The sequence below is a fragment of the Alexandromys fortis genome, unplaced genomic scaffold (genome assembly GCF_014885135.2).
Source record: "Alexandromys fortis isolate MF-2015 unplaced genomic scaffold, M_Fortis_MF-2015_v1.1 scaffold_110, whole genome shotgun sequence".
NCBI lineage: Eukaryota > Metazoa > Chordata > Mammalia > Rodentia > Cricetidae > Alexandromys > Alexandromys fortis.
In genome coordinates, this window is record NW_026068014.1 from 5479095 (window position 1) to 5494145 (window position 15051).

Here is a 15051-nt window from a genome sequence, read left to right on the forward strand (position 1 = left end):
TGGAGCAACGCTGTGGATATGAGCATCTGCATTTTAGGACAGATTAGCTACATTGTACACTTGCTTTGAGTAATAGACATCACTGGGAGGGATTCAAGAAGTTACTTTTCCTCCCTTGGGATAATCTTTAACATGTCTAAGGTCTTTGTGTTGACACCAATCTTCACAGACATTCCTGGAGGTTAGTTAGTATCAGCTACCAGAGTGGATACCACCTCATTCAATTCCGAAGGTCAGACCTTTCCATCTTGGAGTGCTCTTATCTTGTATGTCTCTATTTTTGTTTTATTACTATTTACTCGATGTGTGTGTGTTGTGCAGATGCATGTGGAGGTTACAGGGGCACATGTGTTTTTCCTCAAGGGCTTTCCACTGTAGTTTTGGGAAAGGCTCTCTCACTGAAGCCAACACTAGCCAGCTTAGTGAACTCTGCAGATCTGCCTATCTCTGCCTTCTCAGTGTTGGGGTTACAGATGGGATCTGCCATGCCTGGACATGTGTGTGTGTGCATATGTGCAGATACATGTGCCTTTGTCCGTACATAGATGTCAGAGGACGAGGTCAAATATTCTGCTTGCTTTCTCTCCTCCTCATTCCTTTGAGACAGTTTGTCTCACTGAACCCAGCTCGAAGCTGGTAGCCAGCACCTACTAGAGATGATGAGCTTGTCTCGGTCCTCTTAGCACTGGGATACGAGCACATGCATGGCCATATCGAGCATTTTCAGTGAGCACTAGGACCCACCCTCAAGGCTCGCATGCTTACACAGCAGGTATTCACACCCACTGACGCATGTCCCCAGTTCCTGTGCTTGTCCTTTTAAGGAAGGGTGCAGAGTGTGGTACTACTTACTATTAAAAGTATTATTCAACTTGAATAAATAAGCAAATAAAAACATTCTCCCAAAATGACTGAAATTTGTTGTATTTATTTCTTTCTAAAGTTTGTACATTTACATATACCATATTGTAATCCTTCACTGTTGGCATGATTCCCATGACATAAAAATCATTTCAAATGCAATAAATCTTGTTGTTATAAAACAACAAAATACCCTCAACTTATAAAACCACAGGGACAGTCTCCTCATGGCCTCACACACGAGAGAAATGTACTGTCTACATCACAGCTTCTACACAGTTGACCCGCCTGTCTAGGAGGGCTAGGTTTACTTTAATGACAGTGATATAGGGCAATATTTATATACAGTCATTTCAATAAAAATAAAGCAATTGTAAAATGTAAACTCAATTTTCAAAATATTCTTTAAACACTTTAACAATATCCACATAAATTACTGTTCCATTCAAAAGACTACCACCATGAATGCCACAAGCTGGAAGTGGCATCTGAGTCTGGTGTGTGAGAAGGAACAGGTAGGTTCTCAGTACACGGTGTGGTACCACTAGCTTTCCCAGGTCTGCTAACGCTGACTTTTTGGCCACTTTGAAAAGGGGAGGCTATGATTTTGCCACTAATTACTTTTGCAATCTGCAGGGACACAGAAACAACTGGTGGAGAAAACTTTGAAGGTAGAGGAATGTTACGCATTGTCAATCAGCGGGAGCCACCGTAAACAGAGCCAGGGATAGGCCACAAAAGCCCGGTGCCTGTCTTAATCTTCAAAGCTAGAAACAGCCACCCTTACGTGCATCCCACAAGCCAAGGCTGACAACATGGGCTCTTCGTTGTGTTAATGTCTCTTCCAGAAGCGAATTCCAAACACTTGAGGTAGAAGAGAGTGCAGGGAGGCAAGTCGGCCTTTGCTCAACAACTTTCACGTGAACAGAGCACTGTTGAGCAATTTTATGTTCCTTGACCCTTCCCACAGAAATGAACTCGTATCCATTTCTGGAAATGTGGGAGCAAAGGGAAAGATATCAGCTGACAGTGAACAGAACTCAACGTGCCCATCTGTTTCTCGAAAAGACAGATGCCATCTTAGCTTCAAGCTGAGCATCCTTTACACTGTGTCGCCCTCCACGACCAAGTCACTCTCAGAGTTGATATCTTGCCTGCACAGGGTCAAGCCACTGGGACGGCTGGATTCCTAATAGACCAGGACCCAGGATATACCTGCTGTTGAGCAGAAGCCCGAGCAGAGTAAAAGGCCAAGGAGAAACTCCAGAGTGGGAAGATCACCCTGCTCCCCACTGCCCACTGTAAGGGCTCAGCATAGTGCCTCAGACCTGCTATGGGATCCTTCATGGAGCCTGTGGCTGGGGCTTACCGGTGTGTTCAAAGGCTATGTAGACTGACAGGGAAACACAAAGCGAACCTCCAAAGTTTTTTCCATCCACCAGTGCTTTCAGAATTGAAAACAAGGAGCTTATTGTCATGTTACTGCTAGTGAGAGCTGAACTCTCCCCTGCAAAAGTACATTATATTTGGGTTCCTGCCTACATTCATCCTGAAGACCCTGGCCTAAGGATAAGTGCTCAGCCATTCAGCACGCTCCAGTGCAAGCTCTCTCACCTACAGCTGAGAAGCCAGGGCAGGCAATCCACACTTGGGGCTCTGAAGGTAATAAGGCTTCTCCATTTACACTGCCCTCTTAAATGAATGGTCTGCAGAGTGCTAGCGGGGGGTGCTGGAGAGCCACTGTCTGGGAGTCAAGAAAGACTTCAAGTTGGTGGTCCACCAGGAAGGACATGGCATGTGTCCCCAGCCCCATGTCTCAAAAATGTGATGCCACTCAGTCAAACAGCAGGACTCCATCAGTCTTCCCTGGTTTTTGGGACACATCTGTGATACAGTTTACACCGCTTCTGTTCGCTATTTCTTTAGAATACTCTGGCCCTCATGCGTCTTTAGGTCATACATTTGTATAACTTAAAGCTCTCTCTCTCTCTCTTTCTCTCTCTCTCTCTCTTTCTCTCTCTCTCTCTCCACAGATAAGTTCCTTGGCATATCAATTTTCTCCTTAAACACCCAAGAGGACAGTTAACAGTGAATCTCTTAGAAGATTTAACACATACATGGCGACCCCAAGTGGAAAACAGCCAGCTTACCCTTCCACTTCAATTTGGTCTAATTACTCTTATTCCTAAAGCTTAAAAAAAGTATTCTAATGACAGAAAAATTCACTATGGATATATACTCTCTAGAGTGAAGATGATTATCCATGTCAATGGTTACTTGGCTTTACAACTTCCATGGCTTTATATTAAAATCCAAACACTTCAAGTAACTATGGCCTAAAATATACTTTATTTCCACTACTCATTTTCTGTGTGATTTCTGAATCAAATGGCTGTGTTTTCTGCAAATCACAAGTAATCCTTAGCAGGAAATATTCTCACAGAATCCCTGCTCATTAGCCACAGAACCAGCGCACCACACGTAAAGAACAAATTGAGAAATATATATTTGTAAAAATAGTTCGAGAATGAAGAGTTAATAAAAACAAAACTCAAGTGTAACTGCCCATATGGGTCTGCAGCCTGGAGCTGGTGGTCTCAGACCCTGCAGTTCCAATTCTCCGACTCAGACATGAAGACACAAGGCAGTGTGTTCAAACAAAAGACACTGCAGCCAACCGCTCACCCAAACACACCCAGTCGCTGCTTTAAATATACCAAACATGCTGGTTGATAAAACTGTAGTCTCTAGTTACTATTTACACTCTATAATATAAGCAATAACGTCAAACAACTAAGGCCAGTGGCTCTTCTTTGGGGAGAGTCAGGAAAAAGAGACTGAAGTATAAAAATATTAAATAAAGTTTTAACTTGTTCCTAAAGTCCTTTTACCTGTGACACTAGCTGTTAATTGTGCAATTGCGAACCTGGAATACAGTACCCGATCTTGGGATGCCCTGATAGACTTCAGTATCATCTGCAATATTCCTTTATAACAAAGGGGGTAAGGATGTGGCACCAGGAGAGTGATTGATCTACCCTAAAGTATACACCGGTACATAAAAGATACACTGGGTACTTATGTAGTTCTTCGGAAAGCTATGTATTTTTCTGGACTAATTACAACAATAAAGAACGTGAGCTCAAAAGCATCACATTTTGTAATAAGCCCAAAGTTATCAGCTCAACTTTATGTTTAAGTGCTCTTAATACTAAGGATACTAAGACTGCCCAGGCTGGCTTTCCCCACACTTCTGGAGTTCCCAAATTATAATAAGTTCTCATTGTATTGCACACTGTACACCTCAATAGATTCACAAGTTTACTTCAAAGTCATTTTTGCCCTGGTAATTCAAAGCTTAAAGATGGAATCTTCTATTGTAAAGTCTTATTAAAAAATTTAATCAAAATATCATTTGAATTTAAGTTTAATAAAGCAATACCACTATATGAACTCTCAACAACTGCACTATATAATCATTCCTATGAGGTTTTTAAATGTTCTTTTTATATTATAATGGTTGTTATGGACAAAAATAATTTCAACATACATATACCATATACTGATACACAATCTACACATTTATGCACATACATACAACTATAAATACTCACAAATACAACATTAGCGGGCGACAGAAAGCATTTCCTTTGACATGTGACATACTATCTATACAAACATTTCTCCAAATATTCACTATAACAGATATACATATAAATTATAAAGGATGTGCCCACAAGACCTAAGGAAACCTACTGTATGTACAAGTAACTTGCTTTTTTCCTTGCTCTTGCATACAACCAGCAAACTGCCATGCAGATTCAAGTATTTACTGACATTCTTTCCACATGCAATGAGTTGATGGTTCTAAGATGCCCACTCCACAGATGCAGAATGTGAATGACGTCAGATGTCAGTCTTGTTACGTGTGAAGCATGGAGGAGGAATCTGGAAGGATATGTACTGACAAAGGACCTCAGCAATAGATCAGGGATTATTTTATATGGATTGATAACATCCTCTGGATGGCAAGATGGCAGCAGATGTCAAAAGTGAGTGGGGGGATTTCTTCTGCTCTAGAAGTCCTGGAGCAAGGGAGTTGCTCTGCCTACAAAGTTGACTGTTCTGTTTCTGTCTGAGTGACACAAAGCTTGGACACAAAAAGGGATGCAACTCAAACCCCAAGCCGCATCACTGTTCTTGAACCAGAGTCCAGGTTTCACTGATGCTACAATTCTACTTGGGGTCTAGTGTGAGCTTTCCACAGGAAGAGCACACTGTCATCTGAACTTGCAAAGGAATTATTCTCTGATAAAACCAGGAAGGGAGCTACTGACCTGATAAAATCTTGCATCCATAAAAGCTAAGCCAAATGTTCAAAACTAAGAAAATTAATGTCAAGGGAGGCCTAACTGACGCTGACTAGAAAAAAATACCAAAGAATTAAAACTCCATCTACAGTTAGCTTCATCAAAGCCTCTCTAGCTTGGGAAGACAAAAGAGGTATGACTGACTTCTAATCAATAAGGCAGATGAGTCATGCATTTCAGGATGATCCTTCCTTATTTCAGAGCATGGCCCCTTATCCTTGCTCTCTACATGATAAAGGGCAGAAGGCAAAGGAGTGTGACTTCCTGCACTCAGCTTCCCACTAGACTATAACACAAATCTAGCTGGACCTTTAAAAACAAGCGAGATCTTCTCTTCCAGAACCCCTCACATTTACATTTTCCTGGAAAACAGTCCTCACCTTCAGCATGAGGGAAGTCAATGGAGGGATACCGAATGCCTTACAAACTTCACAAGATTGTTGCATGAGAAAATGGCTCCATCTTATTTACCTAAGAGCAATTTAAAAATCTACACATCATCTATAAACTGTTTTGACCAGAGTACTCCCCCACATACTGGTTTCACTATGATTAATTGAAATGTATATAAGTAACACTTGGCTTAATTAGACTTTGCTCAGAGTTAGGTAAGTGATATATATTTTTAAAAGGACATTTCAGTAATGACATTGATATATCAATAAAACAAGGACTCTGAGTGGTAGTGAATAGATTTTAATTTCTAAAATTGAGTTCCTGGCAACCCTTTTTAGAAGTCAGCGTGTGAGGTAGGGCGAACCCCACAACATACACATTTTATACAGGGTCAGTTTACAACAAGACTATCATCATCAGCTTTGGATGACTTGAGACCCTCTACACTGAAAATCATTATTAAGGGTATTAATGTAAAGCAGATAATATTTATCACATGGAGAGGAACTCCAAGGCTCCAGGGCACTGAGGTAGGGATGAATGTAGGTATAGGTGGGGTAGGATGAAGTACCATGGAAAGGAGGGGAGGAGAGCTCCCTGTACCGTGTGCTGGGCAACAGGCTTAGAGTAGCTATACTAAGGACCACCTTCCATTTCTTACAACTAAATACTGTGTGGAAAGGGGTTGGCTATGGACCAGAGTCCCATCGGATCAGAGGTGTTTCCTACCATAGGCTGAACAGCCTGCTGTGCCTTCTTAGCAGGCAGCATCCTTCCAGAAGCCTTGGGGAAGACACATTTTAAGCCTATCCCCCTAAGGCTTACACTGCATTACACTGGGGCAGGCCGAAATTCTACCTCCCAGAAGAATGCTATAGTTATTTTTCAAGATAAATCATGCAGACACCATAGTCCACAGCTTTGAAAGTGACTTTGCTATCTGATTATCTATAAGCATGACCTTAAGTTCTGGAGTCAACACCTGTGAGTCCTGTAGTAGGGACCATGGCAGTGCTGATGCTATGGGTATTCCCAGACTGTTCTCCATGCCAGAAACTCTGCAGCAAGGTACCATTCAATGTATACTAGATATTCTAGGTAAGAACGCACAAACATTCTATACACATATAGACACACACTCTGGACAAACACTCAAACATGTTCACTGTTCTTCAGCTACTGATGCTCAAAGATGATGCTCAAGACTCAAAGGTCTTGGTACCTCTTTCCCTTCAGGGACTACAAATACTTAGGCAAAAAGCAGACACTGATAATTCATCAAAAGAAAGGCAACTTGCTCAGGAAATATTGGATTCAGTAGGAAGCTATGAAATAGTTCAGGTACATGAACCATAATGGTAACTCCCCATGTCAGCTTCATGGTTCTGAAATATAAATTAAGTCAACTGCCTTCACCTAAACAAGATAGAAGTTAAAAAGAAGTCTTTCAATAGTGTGGCAAAATGCCGTGAAACAAGCAGCTAGGAGTTCCTATTCCTGGACACAGGCAAGAGAGACATGTACAGAGTGGAAAGAGGTGCAGGTTAATACCTAATCCTGTAACTAAATGCTAGGATATTCTAACGAGATGCCTCTATAAACTACCGCGATTCTCTAACGGGCTTTCTCTAACTTACTCGAATCATGCTATTCATGCAAGAGCAGCTGATTCTCTGGTCATAGTACCTTCGACTAACCAATCAGAAACAGAGAAAATGTGCAAGGACAGTAAGAATATTCAAAAGTCATCCTCTTAGTTTTGAAGATATGTGGTAGGGAAGATAGTTTTGGAGAATACAGTTTCAAGGCTGGAAACCTGAGAGTTTTGAGCCATAGAGGAAACTCATCTTTTCTATTCCTTTCTCTTCCTCTACAGGCACTACTCTACTTCAGACCTTGGACTTTAAAGGGGCTGTTTGACTGTACGGTGAAGCCATAGCAATTGCAATAAAGACTGAGTAAGATGGCTACAGAGACAGAGATGAGACTAAGCTAAGGAACGGCACACAAATCATCAGATTCCCCCGTCTTCAGTCACTATGGCCAGATTGACTGAGGAAGAACTGCAGTTGTGTTTGCTCCTCATTTGTCCTGATGTAGCAAATAAAAAAAAGGGGGGGGTGGCATCCATTTTCTACATTATTTTGTTTCAATCAGGACATGATCAGTGCCTGCACATCTATGCGAAAATGAATCTATTCCTGGCTGGAAGGGTATCAATAACAGAGATGATTCTGATTCCTAGTTTAGACCCCATGGGAGTGAGGTAACACATTCCTATAGAAGAACACACACCATAGAGCTGCAGCTCGCAGCTCCCAAAGGGCTGATTACTGCCACCATCCTTCAGAAAACAGAAGTAACATGGTATCAATCGCCCTCAACCTCCCTTCAGGCAAGATGACTCCACATCTGCTTTCCCGTGTGGCTGGAAAGGAATCCACACCTGAGGCAGACCCCTGTGCCTCCTAGGGTCTCCCTCCAGTCCTGTCATCTTCGTGGTCCCTTTTTCCTGTGTCCAGCACTGAACAACAGGGGCCAGGATGAATGAAGTGCACCACCCTGGGACACCTGGACTCCCAGCACTGCCAAGCTGATGAGAGCATCTATGAGCATTCAATGTCGCCCCCGTGACCAGGCAGGACTTCACACAGAAAGTCTAGGATTTACTAAAGCACAATGCTTGTCCAGTTATGTATTTCACAATGGAGTAAAAATTTAAACCTAAAAAAAGTACAACAGTTGACTGTAAATACATAAAATAACTGTGCAGAAGTGCAAATAAGAGAAAGCGGAAGGAGAAAGGATCTGCAATCCTCTGCCCCTCACAAAAGGTGCATTAGTTATAAAGTTGCCCAAATCCTCAAAGCAAGAAACTCAAGAGCAAAGACATCTGTACAGAAACTAACAAAAATATACAATATAAAAGGTCACTAATGCACCGTTTAGTCACAGACTAGTTGTTTAAATATATTCACGGATTACCAGAAAGATCTTGAAAACCTCTTTTTGCTCCATGACCAGCACTTCCTGGCCGTGGACAGATTCTAAGTAACTTTTTGCTTAATGCCCGGTGTTTCAGGTCGGTGGTCCTTTCTCTCTGACACGTTGCGCTTGACCTTGGCAGTGACCGGAGATGCATCTGGGTTCAGGGAAGGGCTTGAGTGTGACTTCTTTAGTCCCACTGCCTCGTTTCCTTCTGTACCCAGGAGCTCCTTGCCTCCTTCTTTCAGAATGTTGACATAAATTTCATAACGGGTTTTCTGAAGGCAAAAATCAGAGAAGTTAGGTCAGTACAATTGCCAAATGCATGTGTGTGCACACCTCATGTTATGAGAAGTTTTTGATCACTTGACTTTTCCCAAGCTGACAAATTACCTGGGGACTCATACTTGCAGGATGAGGACTCATCTATTAATATAAGGAATTAAGCTAGAATTTCCATTAGCATTTATTCTAGGTTCTGAGGAGTGCCAATGTACTGGGTAGAGTAGACATGCGTCTGGAATGCACATAGCAAAGGGAGGAGTGTTTTCTGGGCAGAAGGAGCTGTAACCTCTGGTTCATATAGACTCTTGCATGTGACCTGGTCTTCATATGTACTTGGCTTGAACACATTCATCTGCTTGCTGGAACTCTGGAAGTGTCAACTGGATCGTCCTCCCATGCTGACTCCACCTGCGAGTCCCTGTAAGTCAGTAATCCATTCTAGAAGCCATTCTGAATTTCTATTGCTTTTCTTTTAGGATCAGCCGATTCTCACTCTCACGCTATGAAGAGTGGTTACTAGGAAACAAGATGAGGCCTGCAGAACACGGAATTGCTTTCTGATGCTTTTCTCATTCCACCTTTCTTTTTACGGGATGCCACCTATGTTTCAGATAGCGCCTTTCTTCCCCTCCCCCATCATCTCTCCTGTGCTATGATGGTTTCCTAAAGGGTGGAAACACTGCATTTGTTGGATCCTTGCCCTAACGGCCCTGTTTCTGTCTAAGTCACTTATCTAGAACTGTTGCGCAGACATACTGAAATTTATACATTCCTGATTTGATACATTCTAGTCAAAATAAGCTTTTCAGCGTGCTCCTTCCACACATGAAGACTTTGGAAAAACCTTAGAGTATTTCATTTCTAAACGAGAGTATGTCAGTTATAAAGCTGTTCAAACAAAGGAAGGCAGAAGCTGTTAAGACTATGTATCTTTCAGGGATTTTTTTTTTTCTAGTTAGATTAGAGGTTTGTAGACATCAGCTTCAAGTGCTACATTTCCGAGTTATTTTGCTCAAAGTAAGAGGCCTGCTAGCCATTCCATTTGTTCTGCATCCAAGCACGGCACTGTACTGTGGTGACAACATTCACTGAGTGCCCTCATGCTAATCTGAAGTTACTTACACAAACCATAGAAAGTTTGTAATATTACTACTATTCCTTTTAACTCACACGGAAACAAAGGCAGGGAAGTCCAAAGTCAGGATGCACAGGAAGGAACTTGGATTTGAATCCAAGCAAGAGGACAGTGGGATCCACTTTGCAAACGTTTTCTTTGACCATATAGATGAATGCATATTCTAGATTCTAAGAAGAACTCTGACAGACACAATCAAAAGCTATCCTCAATTTCCCCTTCTTAGTCCTGCCACACAAAGCACAAAGCAGCTTCTCTAGTCCCTCTGACAGCTAGGATGGGCCATGTGATACTCCAGAAAGGACCAGACAGAGGAATGCTGGGAGCTCCTGGCAAAGAGTTTGCTTTTAGATGGGACAACTGGCTTTGGAGAAGCCACCAGTTTTATAACCTCTTCTTTTTTTTTTAAAAGATTTATTTAATTATGTATATATGTGCACCTATGTGCCTGAGAGCAGTGCTGCAGAGGCCAGAGAAATGAGATAGTCCTAGAGTTACAGGCAATGATAAGCTATCCTTCATGAGTATTTGGAGTTGAACCGGATCCTCCTTGAGCACTGAGTCATCTCTCTAGCCCCATAGCTTTAATCCTTCTCCCCATTTGATATGATTCCTAAAGCTGTTATCATGTGATTTAGGACAGGAGATATGGATACAAAAGAAAAGCATCCTTGTTCTGAGGGAAAATGGAAAGACAGACAGACAGACAGACACACACACACAGAGAGAGAGAGAGAGAGAGAGAGAGAGAGAGAGAGAGAGAGCACCTGATATTTTGACTCAATGAGCTGGACCCAACCCTAAGAATCTCCATATCCTCAGATTCATAAAGATGAATGATAAATTTCTGCATGTAAGAAGCACTATTAACAGTCCTTATTTTCAGGTAAAAGAATTTCTAATTCATTAATATTCCAATTTTCACAAATAAGGAAACAAAAAAACCCAAGAACGTGCTAAGCATTACCTTAGAAGACTACGTGAGAGCTTAGTCACAGCGTTCACTAATCAAAAGGTCAACAACATCACATATTGCTACATATGCCCCGAAATCACAAGACTGAGCTAGATGAAATCCAAAGAGCATACTGGCTCCAAAACCTTACCTATTCTAAGAATTTATTACGCTGCATCCAAACTTCCTTAGTGGCAAAATTAAAATTCTGAAAAGACTATTTTCAATGATCACATGAAATCCCTTATTCAATTTCTCTGGGTGCTCTCTTTGAGGTGTAGGGAGGCTGTACTTCAAAGTAATTACGGCCCTCATCTTTGAAGGGTTATTTTCTTTCTTCCTTTCTTAGAAGACACGACTGTCACAGATTTTCCCAAGATAAACCAAGAAATATAAGTTTGAAGCTAAAGCCGACACACAAGAAGAACCCCCTGATGGAAATAGCAATGTAGTCATTCCTTTTTTTTCTAGTTTATTGTTTAATTGAAATCGAAACATGTCACTTTATTGAGACCATCACAGAAACCACATTGGGACACAGTGCAGAGACCAACAGATTGTGGGGAGCCCAGCTCCAATGGCAATGCACCTACATCACAACTCCTGCATCTATGGCTTAGGGAACATCAAGGAAGAAAAGGCAGAAGGACCATCCTCATTATTCACAGGTATTTTATTGCTAAATTACTCATATTGACTGTACACACTCTGGGGATACAGTGTGATGTTACAATACACAATGTATATGATCAGATCATAGCAGCTGGCGTAAGTATCACCGCAGACACAGCAGTGAGAACAGTCAGTCAAAACCCTTTCTACTCTTGTCAAACACTTAGGATCAACTGAGTAATGCTGCTACCAAGGAACACGAGACCATGAGCGTTATCCCTTCTCTCTAACTGCATCCCCGGAGCTATCTTTTAGTCCCTTCCCCAAGCTCCTTTCCAGGCTGTGGTCACCACAATTCTCCTCTCCACTTCTGTAAGGTCAAGGTTTTAGTGTCCACTAAGAGAGAACATGTGGTTTGTGTTCTTTCTAAGTCTGACTCATGTAACAATGATGGTGCCCAGCTCCATGTATGTTGCTACAAATGCCAGATCCATATTTTATGGCTGAATAAGACATGTAAGCACAAGTGACTATAATATAATAATAACAATACACATTTTCCTTGTCTACTTCTCCATCCATTGATGGCCATTTAGGTTGAGATTCTTTATCTGGGCTACTGTGAACAGTTAAATAAACCCATGGATACAAATATCTCTCTGACATACTGATTTCCACAGCATATCCAGGAGAGTGGGATTGCTGGATCATATAGTAATCGGTAGGCTTTGAGGAACTTGCATACAGCATGCCACAATGACTGTACAAGTTGGCATCACCAACAGTATTTGAGTCTTCTCCCTTCCTTTGTATCATTACAGTATTTCTAAGTTTTTATTTTGTCTTTTTCATAAGAGCTATTTTATCTCATTTTTTGCTTTGATTTTTATTTTCTCAATAAGTAATACTGAACATTTTTTCATAATTGTTGGTCATTTGCATATTCTCTCTTGAAAAGTGTCCATTCGGGTAATCTGCCACTGCCCATCCCCTTGCTGTGTTCTGGAACCCCACCTGCACACCCACTCATAATGTGCATAATTTTCAATTAAAATTTTCCTGATTTTCTTGTTGCTGTTTGAGCTCCATATACATTCTGGATATTACCCATCAGAAGAATCACTTGCAAATATTTTCTCTCATTCAGCAAGTTGCTTCTTTATATTGTTGATTATTCCCTTTGTTGTACAGACATTGCCAACTAAATGAACCCTCATTGTTATGTTTTCCTGACAGTTTCTTCCTCCTCCTCCTCTTCCTCTCCTCTCCTCTCCTCTTCTCTCTGTCTCTGTCTCTGTCTCTGTCTCTGTCTCTCTCTCTGTGTGTGTGTGTGTGTGTGTGTGTGTGTGCCTAGACTGACTGGCCAGCGAGTCCTAGGAATCCTTGTCTTCCCCTCCTGAGCACTGGAATTCTAGGTCCGTTCCTCAGTGCCTGACTTTTATCTTAGCTGGAACTGAACTCAGGTCCTCACAATAGCATCCTGCAGACTAAGCCCTCTCCACCAGCCCTCCCCCACAGTTATTTTCTTAATTTCTTTTTAAAAGCCTGGTGCATCAGACTAAAAAAGCAGCCTGTATTCGAATAGCCAACCTTGCCTGAAGAACCTGGTAAATGACATTTAGAAAAGGACTGCTGCTTCCCTAACAGCCTGTTCCTCCTCACAAATGGAGCTGAATTTTATCTTATTTTTTTAATTAAAAATATTCATGTGACTAGCCTGAGGAGAGGAAACAAAGTTGAAAAGGAAACAGCAATTCCCACCACTCCTTCAGTCTCCTGTTCTGTCATACGCTCTGCTCTTAACCCCCGATACACGTGCACCAGTCTGCTAGGGCTATTCTAATAACAAGGGGTCCAGCCCAATGTTGGAAACAAAGTTAGCCACTTTCACGAAAACGAAAGGCCATTATGTTCATTAAACAGATTAGCAATTTAGAAAGCCTATACATCCACCATGACAGCGTTTAGCACACAGGAACCACCCACTTATACTTGCTTTTAAGTTGGATGTAAGAACGTTTACTCCGTTTAAACATCTGGTCAGTTTTCTACCATTTGTAGCCAAGAGTACACAAGCATTAAAAACCTCCCTCCTGAGTAGCAATGAAACTCTTGTCTCGATTTTATTTATGAAAAAATTACTTGGCTAATGAATTGTGGTGTGGTATAACTTTTTTTTCCTGAATAGTCAATGGTTTATTGAGAGACATTACTATTCACCACAATGTGGTTACACAATGAACATTAAGTCAGTGGCTAGTAAGTCCATTATTAGTATTATGCCACTTACTTGTTCTCTGTAGCTTAATAGGATTCTCTTCGTCTTTTCCTATATGTTTGCTATGTGTATAATATCGCATAGTTTCCAAGAGACTCTAAGATGGTATATATAATTGTAAGGTTCCAAAATCTGATTAAAATACCAAATCAGAGACCAAACTAGAACATTTTATATCACAAAGACAATTTCATAATACATATTTCTCCTCCTTGACTCTATTTTCTCTATATCCTACATTCACTCTTTGAGTAAACCCCATTCCTCCTTCCTTGCAATATATTCAGAACCCTGCGCTTTCTCATGGTTTCTACCAAATCTGAAGCAAGTACAATCCTTTCATGCCTAGATAATTAGAGACGCTGCCTACTTGGCCTCTTTGCTCCCTTCTTTGGCATCGATGCACACTCCCCTCAACAGTCAGTGATGTGAGACATGGCATGCTATTACTGCTCAGAGTGCTACGTGTCTCGGATCCCTAAGATGCTTCTCAACCTCAAATCCTTCAACCTCTAACCTTGTTGACTGTCACTCCTTGTGCCACCAACACCACTGGCTTACTCTTAAAGAAGTCTCTGGGCTACAGATTAGCAGAGGGCCTACCTCCTATGTGCCGGACACATTCCCCCAGGACCTCTTGCACCTTCTGTTTTCTTTCTCCCCATAGCTCTTTACCCACAAGTCATGGAGACCACACCCTACTACCCTTCATCACTTTCAGGCTTCATGATGTCATTGTCATAGCAAGGTCTTCCAATTCTAAACCATCACACCTCTTCTCATGCCTTCACTAATTTTTCTCCTGATCAGTTCTCCCCATCCAACAGTCTTGTATTTCTAATTTTTAGAAAACCTTGTTTATTTCTTCCTTTTCCCCTAGGTGCTGTCACATGAAGGAAAACAATTGCTTGTTTCCTAAGAGTAAATAAAACACCCATTAAATGTATGAATTGAAAAAAGTATATGCAAAAGAAAATAAATTCACCCAAGTCTGGCCGAAAATATATTCTAGACATATTTTATACAGACTGTGTCAATTTTTATATAAATAAAAACAACAGGAATATAGACATGGTTAGTGGATACCTGGTAAGTTATGACCTCCAGAACCTCTAAGAATACAACATTATTTTAGGCATTCCACCACTGTGGATTCCATCATTGTCTTCCACGA

The 15051-nt window shown here is 41.3% G+C and overlaps 1 protein-coding gene across 2 annotated transcripts in view; it reads right to left on the reverse strand.

Annotated features, from left to right (window-relative positions):
• Positions 1-908: 908 nt before the first annotated feature.
• Psd3 (pleckstrin and Sec7 domain containing 3) overlaps positions 909-15051 on the reverse strand; it is a 528693-nt gene continuing 514550 nt past the window's right edge. For both annotated transcript variants that reach the window (XM_050162307.1, XM_050162308.1), the window contains one exon: positions 909-8890. In XM_050162307.1, coding sequence (XP_050018264.1) covers positions 8675-8890 — 216 coding nt within the window. In that variant the 3' untranslated portion in view covers positions 909-8674. The remainder of the gene's footprint in view (positions 8891-15051) is intronic.